This window comes from Heptranchias perlo, chromosome 24 (assembly GCF_035084215.1).
Source record: "Heptranchias perlo isolate sHepPer1 chromosome 24, sHepPer1.hap1, whole genome shotgun sequence".
Lineage (NCBI taxonomy): Eukaryota > Metazoa > Chordata > Chondrichthyes > Hexanchiformes > Hexanchidae > Heptranchias > Heptranchias perlo.
The window spans coordinates 20,277,470-20,296,992 of record NC_090348.1 but is presented as its reverse complement, the minus strand read 5'-3'; the positions used below and the strand labels follow the sequence as shown (position 1 = coordinate 20,296,992).

At 41.0% G+C, this 19,523-nt stretch overlaps 1 protein-coding gene across 6 annotated transcripts in view; it reads left to right on the top strand.

Moving 5' to 3' along the window:
• The window catches only part of celsr1a (cadherin EGF LAG seven-pass G-type receptor 1a), a 336,449-nt gene that overhangs the window by 248,886 nt on the left and 68,040 nt on the right, over positions 1 to 19,523 (top strand). For all 6 annotated transcript variants that reach the window (XM_068004892.1, XM_068004890.1, XM_068004887.1 and 3 more), the window contains 9 exons: positions 35 to 160; positions 5,330 to 5,496; positions 6,240 to 6,425; positions 7,604 to 7,717; positions 9,625 to 9,799; positions 11,155 to 11,296; positions 12,129 to 12,249; positions 14,425 to 14,608; positions 15,002 to 15,103. In XM_068004892.1, coding sequence (XP_067860993.1) covers positions 35 to 160; positions 5,330 to 5,496; positions 6,240 to 6,425; positions 7,604 to 7,717; positions 9,625 to 9,799; positions 11,155 to 11,296; positions 12,129 to 12,249; positions 14,425 to 14,608; positions 15,002 to 15,103 — 1,317 coding nt within the window. The remainder of the gene's footprint in view (positions 1 to 34; positions 161 to 5,329; positions 5,497 to 6,239; positions 6,426 to 7,603; positions 7,718 to 9,624; positions 9,800 to 11,154; positions 11,297 to 12,128; positions 12,250 to 14,424; positions 14,609 to 15,001; positions 15,104 to 19,523) is intronic.

Genomic DNA, 19,523 nt, shown 5'->3' with positions numbered 1-19,523 from the left:
ATTCTAATTAACCCCTACCTTTTCTTGATTGCAGGGTGTGCAGCTAAAAAGAACTTCTGTGACATGAACATATGTCAAAATGGTGGGACGTGTGTGAATAAGTGGAATACGTACAGCTGCGAATGTCCCTTGCGATTTGGTGGCAAGAACTGTGAGCAAGGTGAGTGACTTTTAGTCCACCTGGGATAAGAGAAAAAGGATTTGCTTTAGCTTAGTGTGACCCTAAACTCAGATCTCACCTGATCCAGTGACTGTAGCGCCAGTAAACTGGCCAACCTACGTGCTGGTCTGAACTGATCCAGTGAACACCTGGTTCCGCTCCACAGGGTTTCTTGTGTTTCTTTTTGCTAAAAGTTTGTATTTCTTATACAACCACAAACCATGGTGTTTTACAGCTAATCCAAAAACACCCTCTCTGAAACAGTGATGTGGAGATGCTGGTGATGGACTGGGGTGGACAAATGTAAGGAATCTTACAACCCCAGGTTATAGTCCAACAGTTTTATTTGAAACAGGACAGATGGTTTTAGCTACTTGGTGCGGTTAACTCACACTCCTGCAAAGGTGAAATCTAAAAACTCTCCAAAAAATTTATGGATATTTAAAGCACTTCCAAAAAAATCTCCATTTGTCAGGTATTTAATTAACTTCTTTGTAAAATAAATTGGAAAACTGCCAGGTTGAACTTATAAAAACAATCATTGCAGCTGATATTTAATAATGAGTTTTCAATTGCTGAGAATTAAAGCTTTAATTTTAGCAGCTTAGCCCTAAAATACAATGGTCCAATTTATTAAATTAAATTGTATTCTTATAATGAAAATATTCTCCATATAGTGTTTTTCTTCCATTTTAAGCCCATACGGTATTAGATGCTTTATCAGTAGAGCTAGTGATTTCCATTAATCAATGAATCCAGTGCCTGCAGTTGTGAAGCATTAACCGCTACCTGCAATTTGACTCACTTAATTGCCCAATTTAAAGCATTCATTTCTGTTCAGTTACTGGAAATGGTCAGCCTCAGGATCACAATCCTTTCTGTAAATTATGTTTCAGCTTCAAGTCAGACTTGTACCCTAGGGAACAAAAATAAAGCAATTTCTTTAGATTAGTCATTTTTGAAGGGGTAACAATTTTGTTAAAATGGCAGATAGAGGAATTTTATATGAAAGCATTAATGACTCTGTGAACCCATGTGAAGGATACACCATTTGCAAGATGAGCTAATGGCTTACTAGGATTTGCTGTTTCTGTGATTAGCTTCCTGGCAGTTTTTGTGATTAGCTTCCTGTGTTATTGTCACGTGGATACCTAGCCCAGAGATATCACCATTAGGGAAATATTAGGATTCCATTTTTTGTTCATATAAAGTAGACAGATTCCAGAATAATTTAAACAGTAGCATCAAAATAAGTTACATTTTTACATTAAAGAGTGCATCTCACTCCAGCTCAGTGTAACTGGATCTCAATATTGTGTCACTTGATTTCTTCATAAAATAAAATATCATTAAAAGGTTCCATTGTGTCTTGAACTTTATAACTGGATTACAGATAAAAACTTGTTAAAAAAAATCCTGTTTAATGTAATAATGCCTCTATATACAGTGTTAAAGTTGGAGTTACAAAATAAAGAAAGAGCAGAAGTTATATAAACCCTGGTTCCATTTCTTTCCCATTTCTGCATTGGGCTTTCGTGTATGTTTTCTAAATCAGAATGCTGGTAGTAACATTGAACGCTGAGAATGAGACCTGCAGCAAAAGGTGTGGCTCAGGCGAAGACAAACACTATTTGACCTTGTCCGAGCTGATGTGTTTCGCAATGCTTCAAATGAACTGCAAGGCTGATAATCGCTGAGATTTAAGGACAGGCAGAGTTACAGACACACAATCACTTCCTGTATGTGCTGAGAGTGTTAATATGCCTGCGTTTCCTCCAAAGGAAGCCTTTTATTTGTCAAAGTTTGGATTAATGTTTGCATGAAGTATAATACAAAATCCTTTGTGTTGCATTAGTTACTTTTTTTTTAAAAAAAGACAACTTAACTACTTTACTTCCAAGCAATTTCAATTTTTAGTAGCACTATTTGGTGGATTTTTGTGCCAGGGAATGTAATAATTTTTCATTTTTGCATCCAACATCAGTAAATACACTTCTAGATCAGGTACAGTGTAGACAGATGCAGCATAAAGATCCCTTTGCTCTTCCTAACCATGTCCTTTATCCCCAATCTCAAAAGAACATGCACTACTACACTAGTGTGAAATTCTTTCTTTCTCATGCTATGGCCCCAAATTTGCACGGAGACGTTATCCCAGCAGTTATGCCAGGATCATACCTGGCAGTGCCCTCCAGTGTTGACACTGCTGGAGTGTGTAGGGTCCGTGGGAGGGCAGCTAATTTCACTGGACTCACCATCCTCCACAGTTATGCTGGGTCCCACTAAGGCCAGGGAAGCAGGAGCTCCCACATAGGGAGTTCCTATTCCCTCTGATATGAGGAACTTTATTTGGGGCAGACGAGGTATCCAGGTCCTGCCCTTTTTCCTGGGCCTTCTGCTGAACTCCCACTGGAGTTATGGTAGGAATTTGCTGGAAGGCCTATACTTTTTTGGACCTATCTGTAACCCTCAGAGCGCGGCTGTTTTCTAGTGACTTGCACCCACTAGGAACTAGGTTTAGACACCTGAAATTCACTTCACATAAGACTCACAGCAGAGATAAGGGACTTTCATCCCATTATTCTAGTCTGGAATTTGAACCCAGGTTACAAAGATGGACGGACTTTTTTCGAACTCACTGTGTTCCCCTCCAGCCCAATCCCCTGTTCTGAATATTAATATTGCATACTTTTTTACTCCTGTATAATTTGGGGAAATTTACCAACAATAAAATGTAAATAAGCAGAATATCTGCTTCCCTGCACATTAGTGATTACCATGTTGTCTGTGAAGTTCCTTTAAAAATTGAGCTTCGCTTTGAAGGAAAGGATTCTGTCCAGGTTAGAGTTTAATTGTCCTCAGTAGAATTGTTGAATTCCTGTTTAGATTATTGCCTATGCATCTTGAGACAGGATAGTGATTGAGGCAAACACAGAATTGCAGTTAAAGAGGTCTTGGATGCTGACTTGGGAATTGCAAGAGATTCTGTGGCTGAGATTCTTGGTCTTTATGGAATTGTGGTTTTGTTGCTGTAAGACAAACACTGACAAATGGTAACTAAGACTTGAAGCTGGTAATAAATTAAACCATATTTTCTTATAAAAATCTGTGTGATCAGTGAGCAAGCAGACAGCAGGCTACTACCCAATGAAGCAAGGATGTGATGATGAATTGTCCCATTTACATTATATAACGGAGTCTAGAGGGAATCTGACATGGATTCAATTTCAGAATCAAACTGGCTCAAAACCTCATCCAGGGTAGCCATGGGTTTTGTGCTGGTGCAGCGTTGGTATTGACAGTGTGAACAAATTTCTAGAGCAATACAAGAGTTGACCCTTGATTTTTATCTCCAGGTTATGAGAGGAATTTTGGTGTTGTGGTTGACTCCACTCTGCTGCTGTTGCAACCCAGCACCCAGTCAGCATGGTGCTGAATTTCAGATCCTTGAGTAGAGTAAGCGGTGCACGAATGTCACTTCTGCCCAGAGTGCACTTACTAGCATTGTTCTCCTGGGTAAAAATGTATAATCAGCGCTAGCCCTATGACACCTTCTCCATGATAACGAGAAAATATGAAATCTCAACGAGTCTGAATCTAAGACCAGATTAACATGATAATTAGTCTAGCCCATGATTCGTTTGCCATTTTTTCTATCTAATTATGTTGTATTTGGCTGTTTCTGCTGCGCAACCTGCAAATTACTTAAATAGAGACCAATTATATCAAAGTGCATCAACTGAGAACATTACACGGTGTCAACAAATTATGTTTCCTTTGAAAAATGACAGCTATAATTAATGTTATCTCTGAATATTCTGAGTGACCCTGGCTGAATCACGGCAGCTTTTCTCTTTTCATTTTAACCTTTTTTATATTTTAAAAATAATCTGCCTTTCAAACGAAGGAGAAGGGACAACAAAGCTCTCTGTGAACGAAAAGCTAGCATAAGTGGCGATGTGTTTACAGCGCTAGAACTGGCTGCTTTGGCCGATAGGAGACATAGCAGCACAGCAGGTTTATCTGATTTAATTTGAACCGATCTCTCTCTACCACTGACTTGGACGGACTATTACTGCAAGATTGTTAATTGGGACCAGATACAAGTGCACTTGGGGGTTGCCTGGGCACTTACAATTGCTTATAAAGCACTTCCGTTTTCAAGGAAGAAGAGAAATGTTTTCTTTTGCAAGAATCCCACTGTGGCAGAAGCCCAAAAAAAGTCATCTGTCATTACTCTAAAGTGCATGGGTGGTCACTGGGGAGCTTTGCTTGCTGTAAGCAGCTACTGTGGACTTTGACTTTAATTTATGTGCCTGTGGTTACAGCAGCAGTTACTATACAATGTACTTCTTTTTAAAAGAGGAAGGTTCACCATTGTGTAATCTGTACACATCCTACCAGTCTTGCAGTCTATATTAGTGCCAACACACTACTGATCAGTGCAAGATCCTGCCACTGTTATACAGTCAATGTGAGTGCCAACACCAAGGGTTAAATTATGAGGACAGGTTGCATAGAATTCCCTTGAGTATAGAAGATTAAGGGGTGATTTACTTGAGATGTTTAAGATGAAAAAGGATTTGATAGGCTAGATAGAGAGAAACTGTTTCCACTGGTGGGGGTGTCCAGAACAAGAAAACTATTTCCTCTGGTGGGGGAGTCCAGAACAAGGGGGCATAGCCTTAAAATGAGAGCTTCACACAAAAGGTAGTGGAAATCTGGATCTCTTCTCTCCCCCCATTCCCCACCCCCCCCCCCAAAAAAAAGCTGTTGGCTGGGGGGAAATTGAAAATTTAAAAACTGAGATAGATAAGGTTTTTGTTAGGTAAAAGTATTAAGGGATATGGAACCAAGGCAGGTAAATGGAGTTGAGATACAGATCAGACATGATCTAATTGAATGACTGAATAGGCTTGAGGGGCTGAATGGCCTACTCCTGTTCCTATAGTTTCACATGTGCCCTATAATTTCATATCCTGAATTTATTCTACATAAAGGGCACATTTGATACCACAACTTTATTGCTTTGGTTGTGGTCGCCATTACATTAGAAGTAATTGGACAATAATTCCATGTTGGAAAATTATTTTTGTGCACCTTTCTTGTGCTGGTACAGAACTTAGGTTGCTTTATACTAATGGATATGCTTGTATTTTCTCTCTTCAGTAATGCCCAACCCCCAGCGTTTCAAGGGCAGCAGCCTGGTCTCCTGGGCTGACCTTGATATCACTATCTCTGTGCCCTGGTACATCGGCCTTATGTTCCGCACAAGAAAAGCCAATGGATTCCTCGTGCAGGCAAATGCTGGGACTTCCTCCAAAATTAACATTCAGGTGAGCATCTGTCCTGAAACGCCATGCACTGATTGATATTACTGCCAATACTGAATTCAAACAACATTATTTGTCACTGTGCTGAACGTTTTAGTGGGGTGTAGCAGCAATATTTTTGTATACACTACATTAGCGGTGAAATGTGTTGTGGATTAACTAACCATAATTTCTCATCCATTCCAGAGTTGATAAGCACAGGTGCTGCTGATCTTCATTAAAATTTATAGGTGATTGAATTTTTTTGTTAACATGTCAACAGTGGCTTTACTTATCCAGATTGGAATGCTTTTCAGTCTAATGAAGTAAATCAGTTTATATTTTAGGCTATTGAATAAAATATTCTTTTTAAAAATAAATTGGCCCATTAGCTTTGGAAGCAGGATCTGGGTCTCATCTTTGGAAAGTTAGGAGTTTGATTATTCTGATTCGGTGATCATCATCTATTAGACAGGACACTATGCAGCAGGCAGGGACACAAATGATCTCTAGAAAAGAAAAACTCTAAACCACTTACTGACTCCTCTGTGACACTAAGCAGCTGTAAAATTATCACTGGGTTTCCTTGGCATTTTTTGCGAGCTAGTGTGTTTTTGTGTTTCTGTTTACTGTGCTGACAAGTGTAAGCTGGCTTCATGCCTAAATTTCCTGGAGTGGGGAAAATATCTGAAATAGTGTATATGTCTTTCTTTTACTGTGGACAGTGTGAATTAAGTCTGGTACCCTTGCTGTTTCATCTCTGGCAGATAACTGACAGTAACCTACAGTTTGAAGTGCACAACAAACGTGGATTAAAAGCCAACCTGAAACTGACTCGGACACGGGTCAATGATGGAGACTGGCACCATTTACTGATTGAGATAAAAAGTATTAAGGATGGAAAGGACATCAAATACCTGGCTGTCATGTCTCTGGATTATGGAATGTACCAGGTAACTCGTACGTGGGAGATTTCCACATATCTTAGCAGTCTCCAATGATCAGATTTAAATGGTTTAATTGCATTATTACATCCCAAACTGGAAACATTACTGAACACCTGAGCATCTCCTCCTCCAGTTCATTAGATTTGCTTTGGGCCCACTTGGAATGGTATTGTACAGCTTGAAATGGATAGTCACTTTGCAAAATCTGGCACAGGCATGATGGGCCAAATGGCCTCATCCTGTGCTGCACCTACTATGATACAATGATGATAAATCACCATTAGTTCTCATGTTGCTTTTCAGTTCTCAGCCCTTGGCTGTTTTTTCTTTTTTAACTGTTCTCTTTTTTTCATATTTTTCTATCACTTTCTCTGGCTCTTCTTCATAGTATCATAGTTAGCACAGCACAGGAGGAGGCCATTCGGCCCATCGTGCCTGTGCCGGCTCTTTGAAAGAGCTATACAATTAGTCCCATTCCCCTGCTCCTTCCCCATAGCCCTGTAATTTTTTTTCCTTTAGGTATTTATCCAATTCCCTTTTGAAAGTTACTATTGAATCTGTTTCCACCACCCTTTCAGGCAGAGCATTCCAGATCATTACAACTCACTGCGAAAAAAATGTTTCCTCATGTGCCTCTGGCCCATTTGCCGATCACCTTAAATCTGTGTCCTCTGGTTACCAACCCTTCTGCCACTGGAAACAGTTCCTCTTTATTTACTGTATCAAAACCCTTCATGATTTCAAACACCTCTATCAAATCTTCCCTTAGCCTTCTCTGTTCTAAGGAGAACAACCCCAGCTTCTCCAGTCTCTCCATATAACTGAAACGCCTCATTCCTGGCACCATTCTAGCAAACCTCTTCTGCACCTTCTCTAAGGCCTTGACATACTTCCTAAAGTGTGGTGCCCTGAATTGAACACAATATGCCAGCTGAGGCCAAACCAGTGTTTTAGTAAGGTTTAGTATAACTTCTTGCTTTTGTACTCTATGCCACTATTAATAAAGCCCAGGATCCCACATGCTTTTCTCAACTTGTCCTGCCACCTTCAAAGATGTGTGTATGTGCACCCCCAGGTCACTCTGTTCCTGCACCCCCTTTAAAATTGTACCATTTAGTTTATATTGCCTCTCCTCGTTCTTCCTACCAAAATGCATCATTTCACACTTCTATGTATCATTGCAGGGCAGTGTAGAAATTGGGAATGAATTGCCAGGATTAAAATTGAAAAGTATCTTTGTTGGACGCCTCCCTGAAGATGCGGGCACAAGGCAGCAAGGATTCTATGGCTGTATGCAGGTAAGGAGTACTGAGTGCCATTCTTTTTGTTTACTGTAGAGATTTGTATTTGTTCAGACATGCAACCCAGTTATTTTCATTCAAACATTAAGGTCTAGATTTTCCACTGGCACACCTCTCCAGCTGCTTGGCACGTCTGGCAGCCACACAGATCTGGCCCTGGCGGATCTGTTCGGCCTCTGGGTCATTGAAATATTGGAAGCTGGTTCCCCAGGCCTCTCCCAGGGAGTTGCACCAGACAATGGGTGGAGTTTGGCTGCAGCAAGCAATCCATTGTTCTCTAATCAATTTCACAGACCCCAGCAATCAAAATTTCAGGGTCCCCTCTACTGCCATTACAATGCCTCCCCACCAGGACTATCAAGTGCACCTTGCATCCAACATTGTAAAGTTGGAAATCTCTGAAATACATTAAAGAACATATTTCCCTAACTTGCACTGTGTTACAATATGCCCGCCCATATAAGGGCGGGTGCATTCTGTGCCGCTGGGCCCAGGAGTGGGAAACGAGGTGGATGTGCAGCAAGGCCAAGGTGCAGAGGAGCATGTTCCACTTCCACACTTCCAGATTTGCCAAAAAAGTGCTGACAGGTGTTGGGCAGAAAATCCAGAGCTAACTCTTTTGCATTCATTCATCTAAAAGACTTGTAGGTATGTGTAGAAGCTCACAAGCATGTTAGGGAGAGGCGTTCCGGGGAAGGTGTGGCTTGTCTTGCAATTTGCTGGCTGCTTTCACAGTCTCACTAAATATTTCATATGTCGCCTTTTTTAAAAATTTTAATTTGTATATTCCACATCATTTTTTGCATTTGGATTGTGCAGTTTAGTGTATGACCTGTATTTTCTATTATAATTTTATATATATTATGAATTTTATTTCTAAAGTAAAATAACTACAGTAATGTTTGCCTGAAATATTTTAAATATGTACGGTGGACTGAGGGTTATGTCACTGTGGACAATTATCTCACTGAAATTCACTTCTGAAACTTGCTCACTTGGACCAAGGTGTAAGTCCTGTTCACTGAAGCATTTCCGTTTGTTCTCCTCTAAATTCTGAACCAAGTCTATGAAAGTATCTACAATCTGATCTGAACGTCCTGTGAAGCCACCAGGTTGTATTTACTTTTGTTGATGGTGGGACTCCCTCTTTGATTTTTCAAGCATTTTTCCTCTCTCCTTCCTTCAGTCTGCCTGTGCTAAGAGGGCAGGTGACCAGTTTCCTCCCAGTGACTTAATTGTGCTACACTGAAACCAGGCACTGGGAGTTGTGTGGCAGCAGTTTAGAATGACTCACTCCCCAGCCTCCCCTCCCTTCCCCTTCCCCACCGCTCCCATGGGAAGATGGCCTTCCTTTGTCCCTATACAGTATGTCTGAGATCAGTAACTCACTGTACAGAGGATTACGGGCAGCTTTCTGTGTCTCAGCATTCCACCCTAGATTTTGTGCTGTAGTTACGCCAGGGAGCTGGTATAATTCTAGCAGGAAATGGTGGAAAGTTCCTCGGGAGCCTTTCTATTGCTGCTCTGTCACTGCCACTTCTGGAAATTCCCACCAGAAATGTCGGGCGTAGCATGTGTGTTCGCTCAGATGCAGGTAAAACCTTTCTCTTTAGACGAATTGCGAGAGGGGTGGGAATGGAGGGAGGGAGAGTTCTTTACCTGTAGGGTAATGCGGAGTTTGCTGGATACTTATGACTCCTCTGGCACCCAACATTGTTTACATTTGTAATTCCATTGGTGAATTGTCCTGTTTTGGTTGGTATAAGCTTGGTAATAAGGTTACGTCTCTCAAATAAGAAGTGTCCTCAGTATTACACTGTAATGCAGTGAGGATGTTTTCTTTGAAGTAGCTGGGATGTATATTAATTTACTTAAAAATAATTCCTTTCTGCTCTCTGTAATAGGGCCTGCGAATGGGTGATACTTCAACAAATACAGCCACTCTGAACATGGATTGGGCTGTAAAGCGTCAAGTAGAGAATGGTTGTGATGTTCCAGATCCATGTGATTCCAGTCCCTGTCCCACAAACAGCCACTGTAGGGATGACTGGGGCAGCTACTCCTGTATCTGTAAACCAGGTAATTATAGCTGAAGTGTTCGCTTCACACAATGCAGTGTTTGGTTGCCAATGAAAAATGACATTGTTGGTATAATTTCAACTTTTCGAAAAGATATTTGACCCTCTCACTTGAAGCTTGGCATGAGCTTTTGGTTTTAATGTTGTATCTGAGAATTGTTTCACCTATTAACTACCAGTAATTGTTTCTAGTATTTATATCTGTATCCTTTGCAAAATGCCATGCAGCTGGGAAATTCAGCAGTTTTAAGAGCAAAAAACAATCTGGAAATAAATGCCATGAATGGTGAAAGAAAAATGGTTGCTTTTTGTTTTAATTTCATCTTCTAAATATTCCCATTTGTCGGGCTTTCCATTGAACACACGGTTAGTGCCAGAGTGTGAGAAAACCGCCAAAAGCAACAGCTTGGAGACTGAGAGCTGGGAGATTGAAAGGGCAAGACTGGGAAGTTGAAGGAATGGAGCTGGGATGCTGAGAAACATAGAGCTGGGAGATTAAAAAGATAGAACTGAGAGATTGATGGTGTACAACTTGATAATTGAGAAGTACATAGCTGGAAGAGACATAGTTGAGTGACCCTCAGGGACACAGCTAGGAGGTTGAAGAAACAACTAGATTTTTTAAAAAACTTACAGAAATGCCTGTGTTTCACATGCAAATATGTCAGTCATTTTGCGCATGCCAAGATCCACAAACAGAAGAATTTGTTAAGGTATAAATTTTATAGATTACACAAGTCAATCCATGCAGAGAAAGGTAGAGGAAGGTTGCAGTCAGTAACAATCTCACATAAATTGCTAACTGCCAATTAGAATTAGGGACTAAAGTCTACTGAGGAATAATACTGAAGCCTTTAAATATGGGACTAGAAGCAGGAAGCATGTTAAGTAGTTCAGAATCCAGATTTATGAAGGAATATCTAATCTTTGTTAATGTGGCTGATTTGATCCACCAGACAGAGGAATCTATTTGAATGGCATAAATAACACTAAAAAGCAAAGTATTGAATCACCTCACGAAAACACACTGTGGGGAAAATACATATCTTGGAACTGAGGGTGTTTTTCACTGAGCTGGAGAGGGCCTGGGGTCATTTAATTTTCGATGAATTTGGCTTGATGGGTGTTATGTTCCAGCCAAACTGAGACATCTGACCTAGGGTAATGACCCCTTTATCAAATATGGTAGTTATTTTTACAGTGTAGTGCATACAATGAGGAACAATGGCTTCTGCTTTTGTTAATGCTGATCTTGGGCTATATGGACCCTATTCTCATTCCACTTTAGAATTCTATTGAATATTATTTGGTGCATAATGTTAAACTGAGCCTAATTGTCTTCACTCCCTTGAACAGGGTTCTTTGGGAAAAACTGTGTGGATGTCTGCAGACTGAATCCATGTGAACATGTGTCTAGCTGTGTCCATAAACCAAGCTCCTCACACGGGTACACTTGTGATTGTGGAGAAAGCTATTACGGCCAATACTGTGAAAACAAGTAAGAATGAACTAAGCAATGAGTTTGACAGACTTGCTGATACACTTGGAACTCTTTTCTGAGCAAATGACGTCACTGCTTGATTGTGCCGGAGCACATTCACCTTTTCCTTTGATGACTTCTCATTAACAAGTGTAATGCCTGCATAGCAACCAAGCAGCCAGGCATGTTTTCGTATAATTCTCTACACTTTCGAAAATCTGTTTAATTTTGACATTGCTAACGTGCAAAAAGAATTGGCTAAACATTTGTTTAAGAATGGGATTGAAGATTATAAAGATAGACTTAAGTGATCAAATACTTTGTGTAACACAATAGTTGCTGGGATTGTGGATAAATCATCTTTGGAATACAACCAGTCATTGTTGTAAGTGTGATTTGTACGGTTGGTTCCTGTTTTGGGATTCAATTGGTTAACTTTGAAGGGAGAGGTTGGAGATCTTTATTGTGGAGGTTCACCTGTAGCTGGTTGCTTCCATCAGGAGATTGATTGAGTTGCACAGAGTCCATGTTAAAGCAGATGGTACATGATCTGTGGAGTTTATAGGCTGAATGGTCTTCTCATTCCACACTTTACATTCTTGCATTGTTTTTAAAAATTGCCAAACTTCCTGCATGTGGTGACAGTGCTGATTGGATAAGACTGAATGTGAGGAGATGGGGAGGTGGATCTGACTTTCATTGTTAAATAAAACCACCCTAAGATTCGAGTGGGGGTGTAGCTGGCTACTATCATTCAAAGTAATTATCTATCTTTTGGTTCAGAATAAATGGCATGGTTTCAAAAGTAGTGACTGCTGCCATTTTAAAGGCATTTTCTGCTTCTTCCCAGAATTGACCTGCCATGTCCAAGAGGATGGTGGGGGAACCCCATCTGTGGCCCTTGTAACTGTGATACCAACAAGGGCTTTGACCCTGACTGCAACAAAACCTCTGGGGAATGCAGGTGCAAGGTGAGGAAACACTGTATCTGTGACTAGAGCTCCATGTACAGAACCCCAATCAATAGGCTTTTTAAATTTCAAAAATAATAATTTCAGATTATATTAGGTCTAACAGGCTTATTAAACTACTCAAATATTTGATATTGTAGAAATGTTCTTCTGTTTCCCCCATATTTACATGTGTATATGTTTTTATTGAAATAATATGTTAGTATGGGTTATTTTGTTTCTGATTCTCAGCAAATGCCGCTGATCGTGTGAGTGATTTGTTGCAACAGATTTCCTGTAAATTTCTACACGTGACCATGTAGCACATTTTGCTGTCTGAGTACAGTATTAGAATTTAACATGAAGTGTCTCGGAGACAGTCAAGATGATGTTTTCGAAGCAGCAAATCACTTGCCCCAACATTAATATTACGTGTTTACATGAGGATAGTAAAAATGTCTGTGTTAAAATGGTTACCTTAATGATCGTAAAGTCTATCAATGAATTCACGGATGATGCCATACTGTGGCAGAATGCTTCCATAGACATAGACCTTGTTTAAACCCAACCATCGTTTCCCCACAGTCACAGTACCAGTTGTCAACTTAAGCGCTTTCATTACAAATGGGTAATTCTGTGACAGAAGAAACTTGATGCATAGAAATGTCCTTCAAGAGAACCATTCTAGTGTGTATTTAAATATTAAAAGTAAGCAGTTTCTCAAGTTTACTGAAAGCATTCTTACCTTCTTGGCAAGTTCCTTGAAATGTGTATGTTTATTCCCTTTCTGAATGCCCCTGAATAAACAAACTCCATCCACTTATTTATCTTTGTTTAATGAATTCTATCGTCCTGCTCGTGAAGAGCAGCAGGTACAGTTGTCATTACTGTGTTTCGTAGTTCTCCTCCACAACAACCCTGTTTACAAAAGTGAAAAAGTAAATTCTAACCAGGTAGTCAAACTGGCTTTTCTCCATTTGTGAAACCGAGTGTACGCTTAATCCCACTCATGAGAACAGTCATTTTTCCCCGAACATTGAACTGAACCTGAATTCTGTTGTCCTGCTATTATGTTTTCTACCTAACTGATTTAAAAGGTTTTGGGCTTTATGATATCAGGAGTACTGATCCATGGTAAATATTACCTGCCCATTCATAGTCAATGGGTGGAAAACTGGGCCAATGTGAGCCTGATGATCACTTCAACGCTAATAGTTTTGGTAGCATTGATGTTGGTACAAAGTCTGGATTGGAGCGTAGATTTGAATTTTCCTGCTCTCTACCCCATCATCAGTCCTAGCAAACAAGGACACAAATAAGATGTGGGTGTGCTGTGCTGATCAGTACAAGGGCAGAAGCGTGTACAAAGAACTCCCTCCCCCAACAGATAATCTCTGACAAAGTAATTGTAATACGGGGTCAGAAGGATTCCGCACTTTTCCTCCAGGTACTCCATGTATCTGATTTTCCACAGAAAAATGACATAATGGTGTGTCAATGTAGTGACTGAACTAAGGCAAATTTTAATATGGTGAGTATTTGTCATTAGTACAATGGCCAAGGGGGAAAAATAACAAGTTTGCACAAAGGCACCACTTGTGACAGGTTGACAATGATAAGAGCACTAGCACCAGTGAGGAGTAGAATGGAACTCACGGGGTGATTTTAACCCCCAAGAACGAGTGGGTTGGGGGCGGGTGGGAGTTGAAAATAGTTGTTTTTTTGAGTTGCAACCACAAAATTTTCAGACTTTGCATTCCCAGTGGGAAGCCTGTATTTTTACCCGCCCACATTAAACCCAGAAATAAAGCCGGGTTGCGGTCGCGACCCAAAAAACAACTATTTTCAACTCCCACCCACCCCCAACCCACCCGTTCTCGGGGGTTTAAAATCACCCCCACTGTCTCATCAAACTTCAGAGAACTTCTATAAGATGATTAGATGTATTCCCAGAATGATTGTTAACCTGTGATCAACCTCTTTTAAGATAATGTCTGCACTGGTACAAAACTTGTTTAATTTTTTTTTAAATCCTGCTGACAGAAGAGTGTCATTCACTTAAGAGGTAAACTGTGAAACCTCCTTTTACAGGCCCTCTGTGTTTTATTCCTGTCAGACCCTTTCCAAATAATGTCAGGGAGGACAGTGTCTCCCGCACACACACAATCACAAATCTGGCTGACCTTTTCTTTGCAGGACAACTATTACCAGCCCCAGGATACCGATACATGCTACCCATGCGATTGCTTTCCCATGGGTTCTCAAGCCCGCACCTGTGATGAGGAAACGGGTCAATGTCCCTGCAAGTCTGGTGTGATTGGACAGCACTGCAACCGCTGTGACAACCCTTTCGCTGAAATCACCAGTAATGGCTGTGAAGGTAGGCTGGGGCCCAATACTGGTCTTATGGAAATAATAGAAGAATTACTAAGTCATGACTTCCTTAGAGAGGTTTTACCTGTATTTATATAATAATCTATTTAAACGGTTTGAATATTTTTTTAAAACACAATTTCAAAGTACTTTGTCTAATAGTTAATATCCGAGTGAACTAAGAGAAGTTCACATTCATGTTGGTACTTGTATTATGTACCAATATGAATGGTACATAATGTTGTACCATTACAACATGGTTGTAATGCTGTCATTACAACCAATGATGAGCAATGTATATATCTCTCATCTATGTTCTGTGTCACCTATATCCAAAGATTGTCTATTTCCATGGATGGTAAAACCATTCTGAGATAAATGTTGTCTTGATTTGTTTCAGTGAAATATGACGTGTGCCCAAAAGCCTTTGAAGCAGGCATTTGGTGGCCAAGAACAAAATATGGACGACCAGCAGCCATGCCATGCCCTAAAGGATCGATTGGTGAGTCACTGTGAAAACATTGCCCCTAAACTTCTGCTGTGGTTTTGCACAATGTTGGAATGGAGGGATCCTATACATATAGATCTAAATGATGAGATAAGTAAAATTGCTTGGAGTAGCTTTTTCTCATTCCTACTTTCCTGCACGTGTTGCAGGTTGGTGGCCAGTACATTCATTTATTAACCTCTGAAAGAGATCACACCCCTGCTATTGGAACTTGATGTGTTAGTTTTTATTTACCTTTCACAATTGGGATTGTCACAATATGCATTTTTATAAGGATGTATAAAAATTACAGTAGTTAGAATGCCTGGTTTTGTCTCTCAACAACAACAACTTGCATTTATATACGCCTTTAATGTACAAAAACATCCCAAGGCACTTCACAGAAGCATAATTAGACAAAAATTAACACCAAGCTGAAGAAAGAGATATTAGGAGGATTGCCTAAAAGCTTGGTCAAAAAGGTAGGTTTGAAGGCATGTCTTAAAAGAGGAGAGGGAGGCAGAGAGGTGTAGGAAGGGAATTCCAGAGCTTAGTGTCTAGATGGCTGAAGGCATGGTCACTAATGGTGGAGCAAAGGATTTTGGGGTGAACAAGTGGTCAAAGTTGGAGGAATGTAGAGTTCCCAGAGTGTTGTAAGGCTGGAGGAGGTTACAGAGACGGGGAGGGGTGAGGCCATGAATTGATTTGAACACAAAAGTTAAAATTTGAAACTTGAGGCATTGGCAAAACAAGTGTCAATGTAGGTCAACGAACACAGGGGTAATGGGTGAGCGGGACTTGGTTCGGGATAGAATATGGGCAGCAGAGATTTGGATGAGCTGAAGTTTATGTAGGCTGGAGGATGGGAGGCTGGCCAGAAGAGCATTGGAATAGTCGAGTTTGGAGATGACAAAGGCATGGATGTGGGTTTCAACATCAGATGGGCTGAGGCAGGAGAAGAGAGGGGTAATGCTATGGAGGTAGAAGTAGGTGGTCTTTGTGATGGAGAGGATATGGCGTTGGAAACTCAACTTGGGGTCGAATAGGACTCCGAGGTTATGAACAGTCTGGTTCAATCTGAGACAGTGGCCAGTGGCAGGGGCTGAAGATGATGGCTTTGATCTTCCCAATGTTTAACTGGAGGAAATTCTAGCTTACCCAGGACTCAATGTCAGATGAGCAGTCTAACAACACAGAAGCAATGGAGGGATCGAGAGAAGTAGTGGAGAGGTAGAGGTGGGTATCACCAGTATACACGTGGAACCTGATCCATGTCATCGGAGGATGTCGTCAAGGGGCAGCATGTAGATGAGGAAGAGGAGGGGGCCAAGGACAGATCTTTGGGGGACTCCAGAAGTAACGGTGTCGGGGGGCGGGAAGAGAAGCCATTGTCAGAGATGCTGTGGCAACGGTTGGATAGGTAGGAGTGGAACCTTGAATACAATAGGCCATAGCTATGCCATTTTGTTTTGCAAAATCTACGGTGATACTAACAGGAGTTCTGGCTATAATTCTGGCATTTTCCAATATCACAATTATCAATGTACACCATACTTTTTAAGAGAGCAATGCAGGTAGATGGAAACATAGACAACAGGATTTACAGCAAGTAGAGCAACTCCATTTCTCTTAGGTATAAATGGGTATAATGGTGTTCATTATATTCATGAGCCCCAAAATTGTGGAACTCATCCACTCCGGGTATGGAGTCTCATTCGATAGGAGAGTAAATGCGAAGAACAATGAAGCTGAGTTGCCAGCTGTCCAGTGAGACCCCTCACCAGCAGGAGAGTTTTGCAATGTCATGGTTATGGTCTAAATGGCGACTGGTTATATTGTTTGTCGTTAAAGGTCAGCATTGTCAGGAGGAAAACTTGATACATTTTCACATTCAATGGAATCGGGAGAACTGTACATTTTTGAGCTGTTCCTAGACAAGTGTCTAAAATTATTGTCATATGTTAACAGGAAATCTACCATGACATTCCTGTTTTAAAGATTAGGGTAAAGTGCAACTGACTTGTAGGCCCCGGATATTTAGGGGGAGGCGGGAAGTGAGCAGAGGGGAGGTGTAGTGGCCGGCAATCCCGGAAATGTGCATTTCTCGGAGGTCCTGCCATATTTAACTGCAGGAACTCATTTAAATTTTTCGACTCCTTTTCCCAGGCAGCAACCAGCCAGATTGAGAGGCTGCCTGGCTGTTGGGCAAGAAGGCCTGCGGCACCAGGCCACAACTGGAAAGAGGAGGGAGGGAGGGAGGGAGAGATGGTGGGTCAGCAGGGGTTCAGGGATGCGGGGAGAAGATCCCGGGCTGTGGATAGATAGAGATTGTTTGGGGGAGGGGGCGGTGAAGATCGCGGGCCGTGGATAGATCGGGGGGTGGGGGGATGATTGCCGGCTGTGGATAGATCGGGGGCGGGGGGGGAGATCGCAGATCAGGGTGGGGGCACTGGAGGTGGGGGGAGCAGGTTTGATTGAGGGGCCAATCCTCCTGGCCCACAAGCAGTGCCGAAAAGCACTTCCCTGCTGGATCTGGCCATTCTCGCCTCCCTTCAGCTGCTGGGTTTCCTGAGCCCTGGGAAACCCGGCTGGCAGCCATTAAATTTAAAAGTGTCCAAACATTTGCGGTACACAGCGTCATTAAAATATTTAAATGATGACCCGCCTCTGGAAAACAGGTTAGTCGCCTGCCTCCGTTAAAACCATAGGTGGGCGGGTTGGGTTGGGTTTCCCATTTTAAATATTTTAAGCCCCTCCCCCACCCATCCTGGGGGATTAAAATTCCCCTTCTAATTTGGCCTCTCTAAGATTGGAGTGTCTTTTAGTGCGTCATTTGGATCTGGACAAGCTAGTAAGTATAGGAGTTTTGAAGTGAATTTAGTTGATCTGATTTGAGGGTTTAATGATGATACAGAGGGGTGTGAATCCATGTTTTGCATCTTCTGCATGGCATGATGGTGCTGATCATTTCCACATCAGAAATCCCAGCCTGATATTTCAATTCTCAGCAGATTCAATGGTGCCTAATAGAGGGCACATTTGTATCTCATGGTGTAAGTGCTTCCCATTGGATGGGTAGAGAATCACACCCCTCTGATCAGGGGTTTCATGACACTGTTTTTGACAGTGTAAATAATGATATAAGAACATGGAATTTGGGCCATTAAAAGCTTAAAGGCTTAAAGCATCTCATTGTATTATGAATAACCCACTGTTTTTGTCTCATTACCTAGTAGATTATTCCAAACATTTTTCACTTTCAGTAAAGAACGTTTCTTGAAATTGATTCAAAATGTGCTTTTCACTAATTTCCTGATATGCCCTCTGGCCGTACTTTCCAGCATACTTTGAATTATTTGTGGATTGAAACGTGAGATTGCGTTTGATTTGAAATATTTATCTCCACACAGTAGTGATGCTAGTATAGTGACATGGAACTTTTTCTACTATTTATTGAGGACAATGTGGATTTGGTGGTCCAAGAACTGAAATTGTGTAAAGAATGTCCAGTAACAGCTGGAGTGAGCTGCGCGAAAGTCATTTGGGAAATTTGTATACAAGACCCCTCCCACAAATTGTATAAATCAGCATAGGTTAAAACGCCAGATTTCAGTTGGGTTGTGACCTACCATCACTGAGTAGAATTCAAACATTTGTCCCAAGAGATAGACGTCTCTAAGTGATACTTAACCATCACGTATGGTGCAATGTTACATGCTAATCTCCAGTGTTTGTTAAACAGGCAGCTGGAAGTACACTAACAAAAAGTAATAATAAAGAGATGACCTGGGTTAACTGGTTGAGGTTCTCTACTTTTTAACTCTCCCAAACCCTGACTACTATGGAATGTATTATGTAATTTAATTAAAAAGAATTGCAGCCAGGAGCATTGAAAGACCTACTCTAATGTAAATAGCAGAAATGTCACGCTATAAATGAAAAATGAGCATTTGGAAAAATTAGAAGATGCAATTTTGTTTCAGACAAAAGGGCGTATTGGATAAGTTATTAAAATATCTGCTTTCATGACACAGTAGCCTTAAGGATATAACATCTTCTCCCTGATGTCACAGTTTTTGTATTATACTGTACTCCCCATGAAATTGTACTGAATTAGGTAGTGATACATGGGACAGGCTTGAATATCCTTGGAAATGTATTATTTTGGAAAATATCTTTGAATTTTTGACTGATTCTTATCGGGATGTTTTGGAGGTTTTATGTTAGCTTGATAAACAAGTTTTTAAGAAGTTAGAACCATTAGGAACATAGGAACAGGAGTAGGCCATTCAGCCCCTCGTGCCTGCTCCGCCATTTAATAAGATCATGGCTGATCTGTGATCTAACTCCATATGCCCGCCTTTGGCCCATATCCCTTAATACCTTTGGTTGCCAAAAAGCTATCTGTCTCAGATTTAAATTTAGCAATTGAGCT